This window comes from Epinephelus fuscoguttatus, linkage group LG3 (assembly GCF_011397635.1).
Source record: "Epinephelus fuscoguttatus linkage group LG3, E.fuscoguttatus.final_Chr_v1".
NCBI classification, from domain to species: Eukaryota; Metazoa; Chordata; class Actinopteri; order Perciformes; family Serranidae; genus Epinephelus; species Epinephelus fuscoguttatus.
The window spans coordinates 37,521,630-37,544,974 of record NC_064754.1 but is presented as its reverse complement, the minus strand read 5'-3'; the positions used below and the strand labels follow the sequence as shown (position 1 = coordinate 37,544,974).

General features: G+C 43.3%; 1 protein-coding gene across 5 annotated transcripts in view; it reads left to right on the top strand.

The window, feature by feature from the left end:
* The first annotated feature begins 3,964 nt into the window (after positions 1 to 3,964).
* The window catches only part of rhbdl3 (rhomboid, veinlet-like 3 (Drosophila)), an 82,892-nt gene continuing 63,511 nt past the window's right edge, over positions 3,965 to 23,345 (top strand). Inside the window, exons 1-3 of one of the 5 annotated variants that reach the window (XM_049572420.1) lie at positions 3,965 to 4,045; positions 4,368 to 5,016; positions 5,659 to 5,682. In XM_049572420.1, coding sequence (XP_049428377.1) covers positions 4,876 to 5,016; positions 5,659 to 5,682 — 165 coding nt within the window. In that variant the 5' untranslated portion in view covers positions 3,965 to 4,045; positions 4,368 to 4,875. Of the gene's footprint in view, positions 5,017 to 5,658; positions 5,683 to 23,345 lie in introns of all 5 variants that reach the window. The other 4 variants (XM_049572416.1, XM_049572419.1, XM_049572421.1 and 1 more) reach the window with 4 other exon arrangements.

Sequence of the window (23,345 nt, the reverse complement as noted above, 5' to 3'; positions counted from 1 at the left end):
CAGTAAGGGGCTGTGAGGGTATGTCAGACACAAGAGGTTGGGGACCACTGGCTCAAAGATCAGCTAGTGCCTACAAACATCTTCAAGAGAGACGCTCATGTGAAAAGAAAGCAATCCTCCCCAGCTGCTAATTAATACATGAGCTAAGTTCTCCCACTAGCAGGTGTTTTTCTTGCTGTGTGTCTTGTCTCTCTCACTCTCATTTTTGTTCACACTCTCTTCCCTCATCTCGCTCTCGTGTCACAGCTCCTCAGCCGACGTTGGCGCATGACTTGCGAAAGCTGCCGCGTCAAAGCTTATTTTGTCCAATTAGCTGCTTTTAATGGAAATTCCCATTGGCGCCTGCAGCTAACGAGACAATAATTCCCCTCACGCCTCTGTAATATGAAAGATTGGATGTGATATGTTCTAGGGAGATTACTACATGGTTTATTTATTCATTAACTTATGTCCTTAGTTCATTTTTGTCATTGTGAGACAAACAATACATTTTGTTGAAAGTTTATTATTCATTGTCTTCATACAGAGTTGTTAAGTGCTTTTACACTCAGTAATACTGCACATTAGTTTTTCTATGTTTTGATAAGTATCAGTATGTGAGAGGTAGAAGTGAATAGTTTTGAGGCTGTTAGTGTGTGTATGAGGCATCAGCACCTCCCATAAATCTTGTTTCCTGTCCACAAAAGACCACATGAAATTACAGAGTCTGAAAATGTGGCCGTGCAGCTGACCACAGATACAGAGTGAGTCCTGGGTCTGTTTTTTAACAAGATATCTGACTCCAACTTGAACCCAAAGCTGCTGTGTGGGAGTCAGGAAAAGACCCCTAGGGTTAAAAATATCAACTGGCCATATTGTTTCCATGGCAATGCTATCACATACTGTACCTGGGGGAGTTTCACTAGAAGGCTACTGATCAACCTACACACTGCAGACCACACCGCCATCACATCATTTCTCCTCATACATGGCTTCCACCCAGCTATTAGTTTTGTTTGACGTCTCAGGAGGTAATAGGTGGGTGTTTGTATGAAATGTGGCTCAGTCATTTGGGTGATTGTGGCAGCAGACTTTGAGAGGGCAGTTTAAATTCCCTAAAAAAATGGAATTTACAACCTTGGACACTCCCTTCTTTCTGAGCGTTTAAGCATTTCAGACTTTCTGCTGCTTTGTGGGACATGATGAATTAGTATTTATAGCATGAGAAGAGATTGCGTTAAATGTGAATGAACCTCACCAGGGCTGGAGCCAGATGTTGTAAACATTCACAGCACAGCCCAAACCTGGGGGGGGGGGGGGGGGGGGTTAAGAGTCATGGTACCTCAGGGAGATTTTTTTTTCCCATTTACAGCAGCTATATGCACTACTTTTCAAGACATTTGATATCATACAGAATGCCGAAAAACCTGCACATCATATGGGAAAACCATGATAGTTACCAAATAAAAGAAATCATCCTGTAGAGCATCCTATTTTGTATCAAACTATTCTACAACTGTCTTCATCATTCTGAGACCATAACACAACAAATGTTGAGGATGACTAATTTTCACTCCTGCCACCTCAAAGTTAGACAGGATAAGTATGTTGACACAAACAGCATTAAAAATCTTTAAACTTATTTTTGTTATATTATAATAATAATGAATGAATGAATGTTTCGCTGACAAATCTGAATCTCTCTGTGCTGCTCTAATTGACTCTTTACTGAGTCCTGCTCCTTGAATACAGACTGGCTTATCATAGCGGAGCATCGGCCAGCTCCGACGAGGGTCTGACAACACAGCTGTGCCCCATAGACTCTGCTGTCCTTTCAGATTTTCTTAATTTTTAGGCTGGTTTTGTGGATTTCCAGCTAAATGTAGGAGATATACATTTCAACCTAGTTTCAAAATCAAAATCAGACCATGAAAACCCTGCTGTACAGGAATCAGTGAAGGGAAGCAGGGAAACTCTGCCAATATTCAACCAGCTGTTTGACATTGCAGTGTGTGCAGATGAACAGTGTTTAGCTTAGCCTGAGTGTCAGACTGAAGCTCCCAGAACCTTCAGTCTGACATGGCTTCCATTGAAGGCGATTTACAAGGGGGAGGGGATTTGATTTTTCCCTAACCAATCAGTAGAGATCAACAACTCACCCAGAATCTGACGTCATTAGTATCCATGCCTCGGGGGTGCCGAAAACAAGCGAGCATTGCCCGTTTAAAATGTCTCCATCGTCGTGCACGCCCAGCTGCATCACCATTAAAACCAGTTTAGCAGCTTCCTTAATTTGGTCCTCCATTAACGCGACTAGTAGCGAAATACCTCGATAGCATCGTTAATGTGGTCTGTAGGATCTGTAGTGGTCGCCATTGTTGCTATCCTCACCAGTTACCCACCTGCGTACAGCTTGACATCAGTGTGGCGCTGATTGGCTAATCGCTAGACCCCCGGCGTTCATTGGTCCGTCCATCGTTTGGCCGAGATAAATCGCAAATTCATTAAAGTATGCTAGACCAGAGATGCAAGCCTACTCAGTTGAGTGGGCGGAGTCTATGGAACCAGGTTATGTTTAGCTCCCCCCTGGAGTTCCCCCCTATGAGGTCCAGTCACTGGCAGCGGCACAGTGGGAAGCCAAAAACCATTCATCTGCACACACTGCGATGACACAGCTGGTTCAATATTGGCGAAGTTTCCCTTTATGTTCGTTGACTTATGTCTCGACCGCCAGTGATGTGATGGTTCACTTTTACACTGTGATCTGTATAGTTATATTTTTAACCTGGTCTTGCTGCTGAGTTAGTTTGACATCCTGGATATGTCCTTTAACCCCCCCCGTCTGCTTCTCTCTGAAATCTCTTTTTCGTTTTCCCCAAAATTTGATATTTCTTCAGGAAGTGCAGTTAGTTGCACCATCACGAAGGGGCGGGGCTGAGTGAAGGGTCAGTTGCAAAGTAAATGTGGCCTTCAATACTCTTAACTGAATACTAGGCCAACATTGGAAAAATAACTCTATTATATTAGGTTTCTTTAGGGAATAACAGAGTAGGATAAACAGCATGGGCACAGGCTATTATTATTTGAATAACACAAGGTTGAAGGTATTTTTAAAAACTTTAAAAGATTCTGGGATTTTGAGAAAACATTCAGGGCCACCCTCCACTCTGCCTCTGAACTACTACTACTGCGAAAATAAAAAAGGGAAAAAAGTAATAAAAATGTTTTACCTCTTTAACCACTTTCTAAATGCACCTCATATAGCCTAATGCACTTAAGTTGACAAAAATGTAGTTGTTAATGATTATTTTTTTTAGTTAATGCTAAAAGATCAGTAACAAGCCACTTTATTAAGCTACTTATTGTCATTTCAGCTCTTTAATGTTTTAGGAAAACCACTCCCATGGACCATTTAACAGTACCTGCCTATTTAAATCTACCTATTTATTAATTTACAACTGAAGATTTGATGAATTATTGTTAAAAAAATACAGGCTATTTATGACTAATTTAAATATAATTGCAAACATGTGAACTCATGTCCCTTTATTAATGTATTACCAACATTTATAACAAACAGAAAGGATTATGCAGAGGGTTTTTTTCCTCATCCTCCTGTTAATGGCGCCTCACTGATCTGTAAAGCACTGACAGATGATTTACCATTAGTCAATGCTTATAAAGGCTTTATAAATGGTTCTTTTACTAAAAAAAGGCACCTGATAGGGTCACAGTATTGAATATTAGACTGGTGTAGTAAATTACCATATCATTAGTACACAACTACTACATGTCATCATCATGCACAGACGACCTACAGCCTCTGAGCCAGGGAGCCAGTGACAGCCAGCTGTTCATTCAGGGAGCCGGAGTTCCTCGAAACCCCCGGGCGGGAGTGGCTGGTGATCCCTCCTCACCGCCGGCCAAATCTCTCCCTGCCTCCCCTCTCTCCACCCCCGCCCTCTCTCTCTCCATCTCTCTCTGTGTGCCTGGAGGGACGCATGCGGCTGGAGCAGAGTCCCGGCGTCTCCCAGAGCTAAACCAACCATCCCAGCGGAGGCGGTCGGTGAGTCCCACCCCCCTCTTTGAAGCTTCCCGTCGGCACACGGCGGAGAGAGCAGACGGCTGTCCCCGCTCTGCGCCGCCGACCGGCAGAGAAGCAGCGTGCCAGGTATCATGACGCACCAAAAAATTGGGCACTTTTGCTTGGACTTCTCTCTCTTGAGTCTGCCATGTGGCGGTGCCCGCGCTGGTTTTAGTCGAGTTTCACCGGCTCCCCTGGATGGAGCAGCCATATGAGACCTGTGCGTCATCCAGTCCGATTTGTCATCTCTGTCCTGCCTTTCATGTTGTCGTTCAGTGTTTGATGATGTCATTATTTCTTTCAGATGGATCCGCGCTCTGCTGCTGCGTCGCATCTCTCAAAGTGAGGAGACTTTGTAAATGTGCGTCCCCCCCTGCTTCACAAACTTGGACCGCTGCCTCTGTTCGTGGCGGACAAAATCCAGGCTCCTCTCCAGCTCTGCAAACCCCTGTCACTGCTGACTAACGATGTTGTGGACGGTGGTGTGACACCACAAAGGGACTGCACAGCCCAGAACTATCACTAAACTATCCCCAAATCAACTTTTTCTTTACGGATGCAGATTTGTTTGCCCTGTCTAAGTGGAAGAAGTGCGCCGGGGACATATTAATTAACTGGTATCCATCATTTCACCTGGACTCATCTGACTGCCCAAAATCCAAGAGTGATCAGTCTCAAAGGGATGCGCAAGCGAGCATAATGCTCCGCTTTCTTACTTTCTGTCGTTGCTGACGCACACATAGGAAGCGAAATGGGATTTTAAACTATGTGGACTCATTCCTGAGGACTGAGAAGCTGCTCTCCGCGGGTGCATGGAGAAGAGCAGCCCGAGGATGACGGGCGGAACCCGGGAGGCGCCTGTGAACTCCTCTCCGGCGGTGGCGTCCAACGCGGAGGGCGAGGAGATCGAGGTTTTGGAAAGCACCGACGTCCTCCCCGTGGCCCCAGAGGACGTAAGTCTACACACAGCACAGAGGGACCTCAAGTGCACCTTTTCACATGTTTGCACTTACGCAGCAGGACCCCAACTTTCCTTTGCACTGGTCCAAAATTTTCCAATGCATTTGATTTCATGAAGCAGAATGTCATAGCATAAATGTATTTTAAAATGTCATGGCACAACTGGAGGTTTACGGTGATATCAGATTGGATTTAAATTGCTGAGTTTCACACAAGTAAAGGCAGCCACCAGACACACACAGCACACCCCTTCTAGGAATATTACTGTGATTTTTTTCAAAGGGACACACACACTCACATACGCACCCACAGCTCTCTTGCTCCATTAGTTGTCTCAAACATCCAAATAGCCTACTATAAGAAACCCCTTACACATAATGATCCACACTTTGGTACCTTATTATCTTTTGCTGTGGCTCATTGAGCACAATGATCAGATAATAACAGCATGGGGTTTCAAGACTGCAATTAAGGCAAACGCGCACAGACAGGGAAGTCCTTTTGGCCAAGTCTCATCATTTCCAAACAGGTGCTTTTCTCCACTCATGCACCTGTTTCTGAGATTTTTTTCCTTCTTCCTTTGGATCTCTTCCACTCACTCCATCACTTTTCCCCTCTCTTTCCTTTTGTCTCAGCAATGGAAGTCTCTGTTTGACAAGGTATGTACCTCAAGCTACAGTGGCTTGAACCTCTCACCATATGCATGTTTCACTCATTGTGGAGCAGTGTTGTCTTCGAAGATGCTCATCTGTGTGAGTGACCCGTGGATAACCTCTGGCTTAATGTATGTTATTATTGGCTTGAACTGGCACAGATGTGTTGGCCAGATGAAATGCTGCATTGTCCTGCTTAAAGGTCATGAAACATGGAGAAGATTTTTGATGAACTTATATGAAATGTTGCATCATAAGCATCAGTGAGAACATCAAAACAGAATAAAGTTACTTTATGTGAAAAATATTTAGGGCTTTAATGTAATACATGCCTATAAATTACTTATAATGACGTGACTTTTACCAATTTTGTCCATGTATCATGGCCTTGACATTATAATCATGCTTTAACACTGGCTTTACCAATAATGGGAAGTTACTTAAAGGGACAGTTCACCCAAAAATCAAAAATACATATTTTTCCTCTTACCTCCAGTGCTATTCAGTAAATTAGATTGTTTTGGTGTGAGTTGCCAAGTGTTGGAGATATCAGCTGTAGAGATGTCTGTGGTTTCGCCAGTATAATGGAACTAGATGGCACTCGGCTTGTGGCGCTTAAAACACCTGAAAAATACATTTGAAAAACTCAACAGCAATGTCTCTTTCTAGAAATCATGACCTGGTTATTCAAGATAATCCACAGACCTTGTTGTGAGCAGTTTCATTTCGGAACTATTTCTTTTTATACCAATCACATTACAGCGCAAAAGGAAGTGTTCATGTCCTCATAGACGAGAGGCTCTTGCTTGTGACAGTGCAAGATGTCAACATAAATGGTGTCCTCCTCGGCTGAGCTGTAAGGTTGCTAGGTGCTAGGTGAGCTAGCAGTAGATGCACACTTCCTTCTCCGCAGTGATACGGTTGGCAAGTCTAGTCTGGTAGACAGAAAACAGTTCCTACACAAAAACTGCTGACAACAAGGTCTGTGGATTATCTTCCGTAAGCGGGTCATGATTTGTGGAAAGAGACATTACTGAGGAGTTTTTCAGATGTCTGTTTTTGGTGCTTTGAGCATCACAAGGCAAGTGCCATCTAGTTCCATTATACTGGAGAGAAGACGGACATCTCTATGGCCAATATCTCCAACACTCGGCAACTCACATCAAAACAATCTAGACTGATATACAGCACAACAAGTAAGAGATAAAAATATGCATTTTTGATAAGGGGGTGAACTGTCCCTTTAAACCTGCACCAGGAAATTATGTCACTGGCACTAAGAGCTAGCTGTCAGAAAATGTTTAACTCCAGTCCACAGAAATCATGTATCATGTTTAACTTCTCACGCTCATGTTTACCATCCCTGCTTGTCTTTGTTTCTCCCTGTGGGTAAACATACTCAAAACCAGAATTTGATTTAGCTAAATGACGTGAAACTGCCAGGTCTCAGCTGGTGGAGAAAGCTCCATCTTCTCTCCTTCAGCCCCACTTTGTGATTTAGGCTGATTAGGCAAATGTATTTTTAGATCAAAATCTTGCTTAGTGTAGCTTTAAATCCTTCGCCTGCTGGGTAACAATCATGGCATAACATGTAACCAGGCCGCGGCTTCGTCAAGCCAAACCCCTGCGGAGGTGAGAACATCAGATGAGAGGGAGGACACTGGAGGCTGTGGGTGTGTCGTCTGCTGACACTGACCCTGATAATGCAATTAGGGTGATACATAATCCTAGATGCATTGATCCATCAGTCAGACCGATCTTGTAAAAGAAACATGTGGGCGTGGACGCGCAAAGACACACACGCTAACACACACACACACACACACACACACATTGATAGAGCCAAGAAACCCCAGGAGAAGAAAAACACAGACTGGCTGATCATGCATGCAGCATGTTGGACTGACAGACGGCAAACGGGCCCCCTACTATCACACACAGACACACACACACAGATACACACACATCTATACACGCTTATACATGCACGGCCACCACTCTTCAGGGCTGCCACAGCACCTGCCCGACCTGGGGCCCCCTACTTTCTGTGGGGGGGAATTGTGTGTGTGTGTGTGTGTGTGTGTGTGTGTGTGTGTGTTTGTGTGTGTGTGTGTGCAGGGGGGTCAGTGGGGATGTTGGGTTGAGTCAGAGGCTCGTGTCAGGCTCACTCTTTCAGGGGTGGACTGAGGTCCCATGGGATTACGGGAAAGGCTTGCTCGGGTGTGGGGTGCGTGTGTGTCTGTGTGTGTGTGGGTGTAGTAGTGAAGGAGCATAGTCTATGGACAAGCACTAAGTGGGCCTCTCAATCTGCTTTTTTAATGCGTGCGGCACAGCTTTGAATTTCCTCAAGTGGACGTCAGTCTTAAAAAACCTGGGTTTGTCCAAATGGTGAGGTCGCTGCCCGGTCTGGCAGCAACAAATGTCCTTTCACTCTTTTATTCTCCTTTTCTCCTTCCTCCTCACAATGTGTTGCTTCATTTGTCAAGGGGCTGACCTCTGAGACCCCCAGCCTCTGTGAAGCAACTAAGGAAGAGAAATGATGGGCCACTAAAGACGAGGAAAAGAAGCATTTTAAACCAGTCTGGCAACCTGTGTTACTGCATGAGAGACAAAAGTCAAGGTCTGCTTGAAAACAGAGTGAGGTTTAGGCTTTTATTTGTCTAATGCACAAATACACACTATGAAGTGCCTCTGAGTGTGTGTGTGTGTGTGTAGCTTGATTTATTTTGCAGCATTTTGAGAGGGCAGATGTAAAACGACACTCCTCTTAATATCAGGAATGATGCTGTATAGACTGCATTTGCCTGTCATTTACTTTTTCACACTATAGACTGTATAAAATAATGGACGTAGCCACTGTGACAACACTCACTGGTTTGTGGACTTCCATTCTGAAGCTGAGTTTGGCATTTTGGCTGTTGTTGTCTTGGATTTTTGAAGCCAGAAGTGACCATGTTTGGATGTGAGCGGTTGGGGCTAACCCTAACAAAAGCTGCTAGCGTGGTTAGCATAGAACATTTATAGCTTGGTTAACTGTGATACTGCTTATGCTAATTTTTGCAAACAAATACTGGGCTTTAAATCATTTAAACAAAATGTACTGACTGGGAAAACTGATTCCTGAAGGCTCAGACATACTTTCTACATTGAACGTCTGCAGACAGCTATAGTCATGCAGACATGCGTGTGGTTCTATTCATAGTTCAATTAACACCCCAAAAAATGGGCTGCTGTCCACATAAGGTCTGTGTGGACCATTACGGACATGGGTGGCTGACGACATTTACATCACATGGACCTTCATGGACATGTGGACCCTCACGGACACACGGATGTGGAAACTATGAATTGGCCCTTAGAGAGTCTACCCCTTTTTGAAATGTTACAGTTAACTTTCATGAACTTAAAATACACTGAAATAGAAACACCCATGGCTATGCCTATACTCTTTGAAATTGGGGTTACGCCATGGTTACGTTACCTAACCAACATCAATGCTATGGTAGCAACTTGTCAGTGGACAGCGCCCTCCTGTCACTCAAAACGGCCACGCCCTAAATTATGCATAACTTTAAGCCTTAATGAAATTCAAACAGATGAGTTATATAAAAATTCACCTCCGTACAGTTGTCATGAACAGAGCAATTATGTATAGAGATAAAAAAAAAAATGTTTTTGCACCGGAGAGTAAACATCTCAAAGTTTGTGCATTTTAACATGGGGTCGGTGGGCATTTACTAGCTTTTGGAGCCAGCCTCAAGTGGCCATTTGAGGAACTGCAGTTTTTGGCACTTCCATATTGGCTTCAGTTTTCAGCCCCAGAGGCTGACCCTTGATTCACACACATGCTCACACAGTGACTGGCTGGCTTAGGCACTGGCCTAACGTTTGCCTAACGGGCAGCTGGGGTTCACAGTCTTGCTCAAGGACAGTTTAACATTTCCATTGGAGGAGGCGGGGATTGAGCTGCCAACCCTGCGATTAATGGATGACCCCGCTTGTCCAAGACCTTTTCATTATGGCCCTTTATGTAAAGAGAGTAAAGATTGGGTTAGTCCAGGTGGCTGGGCAATGTCACACATCCAACAAACCAACACAAGCTTTGGCATGCTTCAAATGAAGTTCTTGTCGGATTGTAGAACAGCGTCTAGACACTGTCTTGCCATGCCTATCCAGTGTCACAACATTTTTGCCTTTAGATGTGGTTGGACAGTCCTTTGTTCAGACTAGTTTCTTTCAAGCATACTTAGTTCGTAAACCTTATCCAAACTTCCTTTAAGCCACAACTTGACCTTCTTGGTAGTAGCTGTGACTTATTCATTTGAAGAAAATGTTCCAGTGAGTGTAACACTGACAAAATAAGATGCCCAGAGATGAAGACAATGATGCATCTCTTGTGTTAATCAACTCTGGCATCCCTGCCTTGTCAAAGGCAGAGCACATTTATTTCTGCCCATCCTATCAGGAGTGTTTACACAGCAAGACAGAAAAGAAAAGACAGGATCATCTTCTCACTTTTTGTTTGGACTACGACTTTCCTCCATCCTCTTTAACGCAGTTTGGGCTGTGTACAAAACCTTCCCCATCATATCATTTTTACCAGCCCCTGTGTGAACTCGGTACATACAGCTATCAGTTTCTGGGTTTCAGACCGTCGGGGGCTGGAATCAAAGTGCTGCGTCGCTCTGTTCGCTTTCCCCTTCACTCCTCTCTTGTGTCCCCGGAGAGGATTTTGTTGCTGTATAAGTGCTTTCCTCCTCTGTGTGCAGGAAGTAAGAGAGCAAACCTCAGAATGCTTTGATTCGTGTTCCCCATCGCCTGAAACAAGCAGGAGGACTGAACACAGACAGAGACGTCTAATGAAGCAGAGGAGATGCTGTTAGGAGGATAGCAGCTGCACTGCCCTCTCTCTCCTTCATAATCAAAGTGTCCCAGCCTGGGAAGCCTGCAGTCATGGGGGCCTGATTACATACAATATGTATCATCCATAAAGGTCTGAAAAGGTCTGTTTTGGAGTCTCTGTTTCTCATGTTTTTTTCTGGGGATTTAAGGATGTACCACAGTTAATGTCCAGGATTTATCTGATAAACCATATAAAGCATGTTTAGGTTGTACCCTGATATGAGCCAAACACATTTGTTTTGTACTCCCTGGGAAGGCTTATCAGATGGATTTCCTCGTTAGACGATTAGAAATGTTTTACGAGAATTCTTTGTCTTGTACCTTAGCATTTTTGCTTCTCACGTTCATCTCTAAAAGGTGGAACGCAGAAGGCCTCTCTGTTTTGAAGTCACTTTTGCACAGTGAGTGATTTTGCGCAAGGTGGATTAAAAAGGGCTACACCTACAGCAAACACATTAAGTTTTTATCTGAGGCGACTGGGGATGTCCCATTGCTTGTAAAGGCTGAGATTGGAAGTCCCAACGTGTACAGACTGGAAACATGGCTCAGCTCAAAGTAGATGGAGCACTTGCACAGTAACATTTCTGTGATTCTGGGCCTTGTGTCCGTGTGTGTGTGTGTGTGATAGAGAGAGGGATCCATGTGTGTGTCCACAGTTGCCTTTGTGTCGACAGCCTGCTCCCAGTGGCATGTTGAAATGCCCCAGGCACGCGCCCGCAGGAGCTTAGTGATTAAACACTTTCACATGGCTGCATACTTTCCATGGATGTGTTTCCCCCCTTAATTTCTTGCTTGGTGGTATAGAAAAGCCCCTGAATGCAAGTTATGATCCCAAAACTCCTCACTATAACTGCACAAATAAAAGTCTTTCAGATCTTTCAGGAATGTCGTCTAGCCAGAGGGTTTTACTCTGTGTGCATGATTTATGATCATTACCCCGTTACTTCTGAACTAAAGTAATGACAGTGAGGTCCGGTGTTAGAATAGCCCAGCCACCATCATTAATTAAAACAAGCAGAAACTCAATGGTGGGGAAGCCACCTGTTCCCGGCGGGACTCGTGTTTCCCAGAGTTTCTGTCGTGCGTTTCAATGAGCTTGTTAGTTAGACATTCAGTGGCCACGCCGGAGAGAGGGTCATTATTTAAAGTCGTTTTGTCTGACAGCACCGTCTCGCCTCATCATCCTGTGCACGACACAGCTGGCATCCATCTCAGTGTCGCTCTCCTTTTTTTTTTTTTTTTTTAAGTGCACTTCAAATGAATGATCCACCATCCAGGTAACAGGCACTTAATGGATAAGGAGCCCTCAGCTGCGTTTACTGGTGCATACAGCATGTCTCGCCACGCCCTGTCAGTTTTACCTACATTAAAAGCAAAAGGAGGTTTGGACAATGAGATCATAACAGCGGTCACAGATGGGACTGTAGCTGCTGCTTTTAAGTCTGTTTTTATTAGGTCCAAAAATAACGTTTCAGGTGCATCAGTTCAAAGGCTCAATCCCAATACACTCTTTGCCACTACCGCTTCGTCCTACCCTTCCATTTTGCGTGTTCAGGCCTAGGGTTAGGGTATCATGATTGTTGTTTGGATAGTGGGGTAGGGCAAAGGGCTACATGGACCTACAAACAGGGTTTTCAGAGATGCACTCCTAACCGAGTTTGAGAAGTCATTGGCAAGATGGCTGCACAGCCAACAAAAGAAACCCAAAGCTGATTTTCTTTATTAGCAAAGGTTTAAAAGTTACAATATCCATTTTATTGTCTCGGTGTAATGTCTTTTCAAAGTACTATGGTCCTTTTCTTCATAAAAATCATGACAAAAAATCACTAGTAGTAAACCCTATGCTGATGCTGAAGCTAAGTAGCTAGCTAGCTAATATTATAATGGTTATTTCTGCGCTTGTTACTGCTCCTCTAGAGATAGAGTCGCAGGAATGAGGGAGGGAACCAGTGCAATGCTAACTCCCACATTGGCCTACAGAAAAACTTCATCCCTGGTGGACTCTATATCAGTGCAGACTGGTAGGGTAGGAGCAGAGGTTGCTAATGTTAGCCTACAGAGCACCACTAGTAGCACCGCAGTGTTCTTTATTATTTGATGACTTGACTTGACTTGACTTGATTGATTGCATGAAACTTGTGTGAATGAATGGCGAGTGTCCATCAGATAAATGGCAGAAGTCATTGGGATAATACCATTATTGCCATAGTTACATCTGCTCACAAGAAGCCATTGACTAATACTGATGCCGCTACTCCATGGAACTCTGGTTCTGAAGGGCAAAGGGGTACTCGAAAACGAGGGGTAGGGATAAAAATAAGAACTGTGATTGTGTCTGTAAAGTGTAGAATTTCAAGATATCTGAGAAGAGGTCAACAAATAGAAATGTACATTTTACTGATCCTTTGACCAAAATATTTCTATTTAATGCACTTTTATGCACCTTTTTTTTGTCACCTCATAAATAGATGTTTGCATCAGTTGGTCTCTTCTTTCCTTTATAGTGTGTAGATTCTTTTTCCTCTTACATCCATACATCTTTGGTATACTGATGTGCTTATCAAGCTAATTGCCATTGACACACACACAGATGGCGAGGTCACAGTCTGATGACCTACTCATCTAACTCTACAGCAGTGATTGACACCAGCTGAGTCTTGGAGATAACTCAACGATGACAGTTCATGGTGATTTTGAAATGTGTTGTCTTGATTCAGGATCGTGAAAGTAGTTGAAAGCAGCAAACTGCAGCCCGCCCCATTCTATTAAAAAAGCTGGCGGGCTGTGTGGTGATGAAATAACAGACAGAGCCTCAAACATTTTCATTGAAAGATTTAATCAGAGCTCATCTTTCCACGCTCCTCTGCCTCTTTCCCCTGTTCGTCTCTAAATAGATTTCCTTAATGAAAGGCACAGTTCCAGTTGGCGGAGTGTGAAAACAGTCTCTGCTTTTATGCAGAGGTAAAAATAGCTGCTGTGCCTGTCGATCTGTAAATGGGAGAAAGAAGATGTGCCAGTTTACCCGTAATTGGCTACAGTGTGCAGACTCATAGCAGCGGTGGCACGAAATCGAAGTGTCTCTTTTGATAGTTGAACGGCTCACTGATGTGGCAACTTCCATATGCTTTGTGTGTGTGCTTGTGTGTACATACAGTATGTTTGTACCCGCCAGGCCTAAAAAAGTAAATCCATTACTAGAGGTCAAGGGAGGGCAGTTGAAGTGGCAGCACACAACCCCCTGCTGAACAAGCATGTGTGTGTGGCAGAGGCTGCCAGCTGCCTTTTAGGACCAGTGTCAGTGTGAATTGTGATGGGGCTCCTACACAAATTAGCCCTGATTTGTCTGTTTTCTATCTTCTCTTTCATCTCCTTCTCACTTATTACCTCCAGCTCTCTTTCTCTCTGTCTCTCATCTTTTTGTTCTGAAGTCCCCATCAGCGTTAAGTGGATGACACTGCAGATGTGAAGAGGCTTCGGTCTCAGTCTGCTCATCGATGCTTTCATCTCATCTCTTTTCATTAGCTGTGTTTAAGGTACGCCACATGCTAGTTACATCAGTTGTATAATAATGGCACAGAAACTGAAGGGCTCCAGTGGAAAAACTTCAAATTAGGTTTTGATCAAGGAGCTTAGAGTATTTTTCGTTGAGGTTACATGTGTTGTTGTGAGCCCAGTGTCTTTGCGTCACTTGTGGCTGTAACCTACTTTAGTTAGGAGGAGTGTCATTTCAGTCGTTGTAGTTAGACTGACTGATAGCATATTGTTCCGATCAATGATAAAGGTGTACTTGTTGGATACTGTACATTCAAACTTGGCCACTCCACTTACATTGATTTTACCATTGACTGTATATAAAGATGGACAACGCATCTCCACTTCCTTCCATTGTAAAAAAAAATTCACCGCTGTATTTGAAGTGTACTTTGAGTTTTTAGTTTGGCCCATGTCCCATTCCCTAACATGGAGGGGCAGGGTTTATGATCTATAGGGGCTGCTCAAGATACTTTGGCTTCACTTCTGGGTAGCTATCATACGGTTCATCTTTATCATACAGTCAATGGCCAGGTCTCCAGGAAGTGCACCAGGCTTTGAAACCAATTTTTGTAGTGGCCAAATAGTGGTACTGTAATTTTCGGGGTTCGTTACATGATTCCCCCATGAAATGACTCCTTCTCCATGAGGATTTGACCCATTTGGTCCGATGACATTTGGAAAGTCTAGATGAGCCACAAGATTAAATCATTTTATTTACATTCAAATTAGTGGAGCGCTAAACCGGAAGTTAGTTGCTTGGCTTCACTCGGCTACGCTATGTCTCTAGTGCGCCTGCTCCATGGGCCTTACAGTGCGGAAGTAGTGCTGATAACCCCCGGATGATCTGAACCATTTTTTGTGCCACTGATCAGCTATCATAGGAATAAACAAGGCCCTATGTTTATCACTGTATCCAATTCTCTTAATACATCCATGTCTGTGGCTTGTTCATACACTGTGAGGTCCTATTGTAGCTTTGTTGTAATGGAAAAGCTTATACTTTAGCAAGCTAACTAAGCTCTCCATCCTCTGTTTCAGCACTTGTCAGTTAAGTGAAATTGAAAGCAAACCTCAGATTCAGATTTGTTTTGCAACAAGCTTTGTCCACTTGGTGTTTGGCCTTGCTATATTTACAGATTTCTTTTTTTGGCACTGTGTCTACAATTTTTAGATCTGATTGTTACCTTTTCATAAAGTCCTCACGTGAACGGTGTCATGGCCGGTGGCTACAAACCCGCTGCCAAAAGGTTACAGCTCAGGAACATCCCTGCCCCAGCAAAATACAAAGAAAATACAGGAAGAGGGCAGAGTCTCTGCAGACAATACACCGCCACAAACTTCTAGTGGGTCACAAGTGATCATTGAGAGGAATTACACTTGAATGCGTCTGTGCATTGTTTTTTAGGAAAATCCTGCATAGTATATCTTTAACCTGCACTGGATAAAAAAGTCAGCTAAAACTGAAAAAGCTGTTTTCTGTCCTCTGCTGCTCTGCTTCTCATTTATGTGTTTTTCTGTTTTTTTATTGACAGACGGCTGAAAGAGTATGAGAGTAAGTGATTTGATTGCTACCTGTTAACCTGGAGAACAGTAATTGCTGTGCTGGCGCAATCAAATCACAGTTTTATGAGAACAAAGGCATTTGAAACAACATAATACAGCCAAAAGACATCTGTGAAATCACCTATGTTGACATTTAAAACAAGTGTTCATAGAGGAGGTTTGAGGTGTTTCTGCCACACAGCCCAAGTCAATGCCCGTCAAATGTCCGGACTTCAGGGCATAGGATACCGACGTCTTAATTGTTGTGCCAGACTGTATCATTAGGTTGTTTTTTTGCATCTACACATGGCAGCAAGACTACCTTTGTTAGGAGTAAGTTGAAGAACATCTTACTTACCTTCAACTCAGCAGTCCACTGACACTGTGAAACAGCTCTCAGCATCTTATTTCAGTCCGTCACTCTGATCGTCTCAGGATCAAAGACACAGTGCAGGTCCATTCATTCCTTATGGCTGAAACTGTAATACCTTCCCAGAGGTTATAGTTACAGAGCTGTTGACAGAGTGACGTGCTGGCTGTGACCCATCACACAAACGCCTGGGGGCTGGCGTGGGTGTGTCTGTATGTGTCCATAAGTGTGTGACAGACTTGTAGGACTATTGTTCTTCTGTTTCCTGGTGACGGCTCAGAGGTTTTTGTGCAGCACAAAATGGAAAGTGTCTTTTTTTTGTCACAGAGCTTGAAGTCACCATGGGAATGTCCACCGACTAAGATCCCAGGAAACACACATACGCCCCCATGTTTTAGGAATCATTCCTGTGCCATAGGCTGCACTGGTCCGCAGTGAAGCCTGGCAGGTGCACTGCTGACATAGGTACAATAACCCTGTGTTTGCTGTGTACACCTGTGTGTGTGTGTGTGTGTGTGTGTGTGTGTGTGTGTGTGTGCGTTAACTGATTTCTGCCTCTTCAGTCAAGCGCTGCCCATCAGGGAATGTTCCACACAGAGTGTACAACACAGCCAACTCTTTCATTCTCCCTTCGGAAGAACAGTTTAGTCTTCGCTGAGATAGATGGCAACGTTGATGACCACCACAAACGAAAGCTGACAACTACCAGCGCAGATGTTTATGCCTGTGTGTGCTGGATTTATGATGCCAGCTTCAATTTTCTGGATTTGAACTCCAAATTGTTTGCTGGCTCTCAGATCACTTTGTCTTGCTATGTGCTCAGCTGTCCATGGAGCACTGTTCAAACAGCATTGTCTCCCTGTTTATTCCTCCTTCTCCTTCGCTCCCTGGAGAGTTTGCACTGAAGTCATGGCAGACTGCGGTGTAGACAATATAATTCGAGACACTCATAATTCAAAGGTAATGGCATCTTTTGCTGCTTTATATACGCCCACACTAAACCTCTAGGTAGAGCGTCTAGTTTGCACTTCACAACCACTGCTCTCTCTGGGTTCACTGTGCTCATTTTCTTTTTTTTTTTTAAAGATATTTTTTGGGGCTTTTTAGCCTTTAATGGATAGGACAGACAAGCGTGAAAGGGGGAGAGAGAGTGGGAGTGACATGCAGCAAAGGGCCACAGGCTGGAGTTGAACCCGGGCAACAGCCTTGTACATGGGACGCCTGCTCTACCACTAAGCCACCGGCGCCCCACTGTGCTCATTTTCTAAATGTAGTATTTGTTGTCTATATTTTCATAAAAATCTGTGCAATATTACCTTTAAAGACATCAGGAACAACCCAGTGCTTATTCTCTCATTTTGTCCTTCTTCAGTGTCGCCTTCTCTGGTTTGTGTTTACATGACAGCTTTCCAAAAGCCTTTCCTTGTAGCCAGCAAAAACACTGTCTCTTAACTTGACAACTCACTATCGGGAATAAAAACAAATTACCACTTAGGCGCAAAGCAGGTGAGGTCCCAGTCAGCTTTTGGCCTGTGATAGACAGTGATAATCACACTAACCTCTCCTCCCATCGCAGTCGTTCTCTCTCTATGCAGCCCTGCGTTAGATTCCTCTGTCTGACGAGCACTGTGAGATTGCTCTAATAAATCAAGCACACAAGTGGCTTCCCCCAGACTCTGTGGTTGTCCCAGTTCCAGGATCAGAGTGCCTGAAGAAAGGCAGTAGGAGCCACACTGTTAACATTCACAGAATAGTCAAGTTGGTGTGAATAATAAGTTTACTTTGAATTAACATGATTTTTCTCTAAAAATGCAGGTTTCAAAATATTTATCTCGGTTTGTTAACCCAGAGAAGTACATGCTGCAGCGATACACACCCTTAAAGGCTCGGTATATGACACTCAGAGCATTAACAGCAAACCACTGTTTGCAATGTAAACATATAGTGGAGTAATGGCGCTCTGAGAAGAGAATGATGTCATGCTATCTGTGTGTGTGTTGTAATCCAAACTTCCCTGTGTTTTTTTTTTTTTTTTTTTTTTTTTTTGTGGTAAGCTGTCCCGGCTGCACTTTCATGTCTGTATCCCACTGGCTAGCTCATTGCTGCTGATTTACATTGCACTCATATAGAGGTTACTGCTGATATCGGGCTGGTGTCATTGTGAAAGCATTTTGGCCACCCTCTGGTTTCCCTCGGTTAACACTGTTAGCTCTGTCAACACTGTAGCCATTGTTTAGTGCTGTTTCTGGAGTTAGCACTGTCAGCTACTAGCCGCCAACTCAGCCACCTCCATGTTGAGAAATGTGTCCAAACAACTCACACGCTCTGAATTTCACATAGAGCACCTTTTAAGTTGCATTATTCTCACTTTAATTAAAGTGGAAGTTTTTCAACATTTCCCCCTCTGGTATTATTGTTGGTGCTGCTTTCTCAAAGACGACGGGTCACTTTCTGTTTTCCTCAGAGTCTAGCAACCAGCACAGTTTCCACAGTTACTTTGGTTGTTCCACTGTCTGCTATTTCCACTCCTCTGGATAGTAACTGCAACGTAATTATATTGATACTCTTTGGTAAATGGGGATAGCCGCAGATAGCTACCGGGAAAAACAAAAGCGCTATCTTCTTTCTGTTTTGGTTGCACAATGGTTGATGGAAATGCAGATGGTGTTATTATTCCATAGCCACTACATTATACAATCAACATTTACTTCATAATGATACGTTAAAGCAAAAAACTTGTTAATTTCCTCTTTAAACCAGATCATATGGTGGTATCATGATGTATGATAGAGGATAAGGTCTTAAAGAGAGCATGATTTTGAGAATAAAGTCACAATTTTAGAAGTAAAATTACAATATGTTGAGAATTAAGTCATATAGTCTTGTTTAGTCCTCACATATAAAGGAATTGGAATTGAAAGATCAGGTGTATTATCTTTGCTGTGGTTATACTGGTCCATCGCTGACTGTTAACACTTTAACAGGTTGAGTTAATTGATTTAACTCTTGATTATTAGACAGCATGGACTGTAAACATCATCAGTGTCATTTTCAACATGTCCTGCTGAATTTTCTAGGACAGTAAAGCTGGGTTTTGGCCTGTTAAATCAAAGTATTTTTGGAAGCCCCTGGCTGTTTTGCTGTTGTCATGGCAACCTGGCCCGGCCCAGCTCGGCAGGCTCAGCAGATGCCCAAGGTGAGCGACAGTGCTTAGCTTTCACCCAGATCTCCGTTCCCGTCCTGTCTCCTCCGTGTCGTCTTACAGGGCATCGCTGCCAAAGCCTGCCAGCAGGGCCAAAGTGCTGAAGTGGCTAACTGTGACAAGGAGAAACCACATCACACAAAAAACAGACCAATAGAAAATATGTAGCCATTTGTGACCCTTTTACTCCCTGGTGTGATGTCTGACTTTGTAGCAGTGTTGTTGCTGACTGCTGGTGTGTTTTCATGAAGAGGTAAATAAAACCCACTGCAAAGAGATTACTGCTCCAATACAACATGGAATTATCCGGTATAAGAAAAACTTGGCCAGATGTCTTGTATGATTCATTGACGAAGGCTCGTGCCAAAATAGGTAAAAAAAAAAAAAAAAAAAAAAGGAAAAGGTTCTATTGATAATAACATTTTCTCAGGTTTACTATGAAGTATGAAGGTCTGTGACAATTCTGTGATCCCCGTCTCATGGCCCTAATTATGTAGACAAATTATTGTTTTTGTTTTGATGATAAGAGGAGATTAACCTTGGTTGTTCAGGACTGCAGTGACAAAATACAGTTGTCTGTAATTAAGATTAAAAGCTATTGTCATATACAGTCTATTGTGCAGAGATTAATCTAGTGAAGAGGTAATACATCACTCTGTAAAATATTCTCACAGGCCTTTGGGCTTTAACTCAAATATCTTGTGACATTTGCTCATTTCATGGTTGAGCAGGTGGAAATTCATGTAGGTTGGGGGTTTAGGTCCTGTAAAATGAACACTGAAGGCCCAAAATCTTACCTTTGAAGTAGGGTTGCTCTGATGCAACTTTTTATCTCCCAGCACCAATTCTAATAGTTCAGACTATCTGCTAGGGCTGGTGTATTTGTAACCAAAACCATTACACTACAAGGGTCATGACTTGATGTTTATAGTCGCTCGCAGTATACACAGTATATTGATACACATAACACAGAACCAAAGTTCACAAGTGGGAGCCCACCCAGAGCGTTTTAGCCACACGCCGTTTGCAACACATGCTGAGGTCAGCACATCAAACCTCGGTGTGCAAGTCAGCTACACAAGGGCAAGCGCAAATCGAACACTGGAGCGGAGAAAGAGTAATGTGTATGTGTGCATTGCTCCACCATTGCAGGGTCTATGAATGGACACACATCCAACATGCTGGCGCACATTCGGCTGCATCACCCAATTTGCCGATCACCTGGATGATTTATTGATTGAATATAGCCAAGGCTGAACTACTTGAAACAAGTTATTTTTTATTTAACTGTGTATTTTTGTAGTTTCAATTTCACAGAATAAGAGATGCTTCAGTTTTACAGCCTATTGTGACCTGTTGCCTATTCAAAATAAAGAGAAGAAACGAGAACTAAACTGGGATGTGAGCCAAACCGTGACTTTTGTAGAACGTTATTCCCAATTTAAAAATCTGTTAACCTCATTACAGGGAACCCATTTCAATAATGTTTATGTCGGTAGTCTACCATGGCTGCCTAAATGTAATTGTGAGAGAAAACACAATTTAAACATTTCATTTTCAAAGAAACATTGTATAATGTGGATTGGTCACATCATGGCCTGAATGAAGTCAATATCAGGGTGGTTCCTGATCTGGCCTGTGAGATCAGAGCATCCCTACTTAAAAGTAAGTAGTTGTTGGCAAATACATGGCTATTTCCAGATATTGTTTTGAAGATGGATGGTTGGAGATAGGTTTTGCAACTGTTCTAAAATTAGTCAGGTCATATAAACTTAGCTCTGTTTGTCTTTTTCAAACCTTGCTCAGAAACACTGGATGTTCTCTCGAGTATTAATGCCATTTGACCTCGAGCAGATGACCCTTCCTCGCCCCTTGGTGATCTGTTACTTTCATTTTGTGCTATGGGGCCATAAAAACTGTATTTACTGCATCGATGTAGGGATTTCTCAAGAGCCTCCCCACTAGCTGTTGAATTCCTGCTTGCTGTACTATTGCTGCTGCTGTAATGCCTTGAATACCAGCAGTAACTGTTAGGGTGACATGTAGGACAGTGACAGGGAAGCTATATAAGTGTATATTAGGAAGGCTTTCAGTGCTTGGATCAATCCCAAATCATTTGCAAACCCACCAGAGAATGTATGTTTTCATGTGGTTATGTCACCTCCAAATGTGCCTGCAGTGAATCCCAGTGTGTCATTGATGCATTTTGGGTGCACTTATATTTACAGCTGTCCGCTTGGCATTGGATTACTGCATGTTAGTGCTAAGTGTGAAAACGGGGCCAAGGAGAGCCTTTAGGCTGTCCTGTCCAGTGACAACATTATCACCCTGGCAGTGTCACTGTGTCTAATAGAAATCTTCTCAGCGTTTCAGGGGCAAATGGGGGGGAAGTCTTATCTTTGTCGCTGGGTTTACCACAGCCACAGTTGCAGATACAGCAGCTCATCAGGGTGCCTGTCAGGGTCTGGCACTGAGGGGTGTCATTATGATAAGAATTATCTCCTTCAGGGGAACAGCTGCCAAGGTTGTGATAACTTACAGTTCCATTACAGGTGGAATAAGGATCCTCTGTTATTCGTCACTTTTACAGAACAAGCCTTTCCAAAATAAACTTTTAAATGGGGTATGTATAACAGTGTTTATGTGGGCATGGTCCACTTGATATTAACACAGGTCTTGCTGATTGGCACAGATGTGAAAACAATCAATGTTTTCCTCAGTGTGTCTTGAGATTTGATCTCAGTCTACATTTGACCACATTCTTTTAGCAGTGTGTATACTAATGTGTCCTGGGCCACACTGAAGGTGGATAAGAAAACTTTCTGTTGCTGCTGTTACACAGGTTAGATGCAGCACTGGAGGACCATCTCAAGAGCTGCTCTCCTTCCAGTGAACAGTCAGTTCAACGTCTGCCTGGGTAGCATTAACAGCACTAGCTAACATAGCAGCAGCTGTTAAATGGTACCAACAAACACACTCCAGCCCCAAAAGTCCTTGATTCTGTCTTTAAACTCATTAATAACTAGTAGATAACGTTAACTGGTTAATGCTAATAGTTAGCCATGTCATACTGTGTGTGTGCAGGTGGTCTCACCAACTGTCCTTGGCGCAAAGCTCAAACTTTGGCGGCAGTAGTCTCCTAGTGGCCAGAAGGTGACGGGACAGCAGGCTATGCTTGTCGCATGATAACCAGAGAGAGAAAGAAAGAAAAAGGGATGGCTGAGGGGGGGCTGAGGGAAGTAATGTGCTACATGCAGCTCTTTAATGGAATAAAATTTTACCCATTTTAAACAGTAAATGCCGAAATTGTGCATGTAGCACAACAAACCTGCCAGTTAAAAATAACGCAGTCGGTCCTTGCAGACTCTTTATTTGCATAAAGAGTGGGGAGGTGAGATCTGATCACAAGTGGTCAGTCAAGACGTATTCTAGTGCCAGCTGTGAACAGACACACTTAGAGCTGTCCACTTGTGATTGGATCACCCAAGACGCATGTTAATACCAGGTGCAAACAGGCTCTATGTTGTCTGAGTCCTCTAATGAAACAGCTGTATGTGTGCTCTGTCATTAGGGTATTTTCTGTCTAAAAAAAAATGAGGGTCCACAGTTCATTTCATTATCTTGAGTGTCACTGCAGATCTCATTATTTTGAGCCTGTCTTATACCTCAACAAGAACTGCAAGTTGTAAAGATACTGGCTGTGAGACTCTGTCCCAATTAATCACACAGGGAAGGACGGAAGAAGTGTTAAGCAATTTTACTTCCTCTACCTCTTGAGCTGACTTTTCTTAAAACTTTATGAAGACCCAAGTTCATATAAACAGTCCACATGAGCATATTTCTCAAAATGCTAAACTATTTCTTTAAATCAGAGGAAAAGTGCATAGGTACAACATCGGAATGAGACTTGTGAGTCTTGGTGAAACAGAGCCTGTGTTATTTCTATGATTGGCAATAACCTATTTCCCAGTAAAAAGTTGAAATTGCCCTCATGATTTCATGAAGATGTGAATCCCTTGGCTGCTGCATGAAGGCATTGTATCTGCCTTGCCTCTTTAGCACCCTGAACTGCCTTTCTTCATAGTTTTTTCCTCTACTTCAGTAATGCAGTTTCAAAGA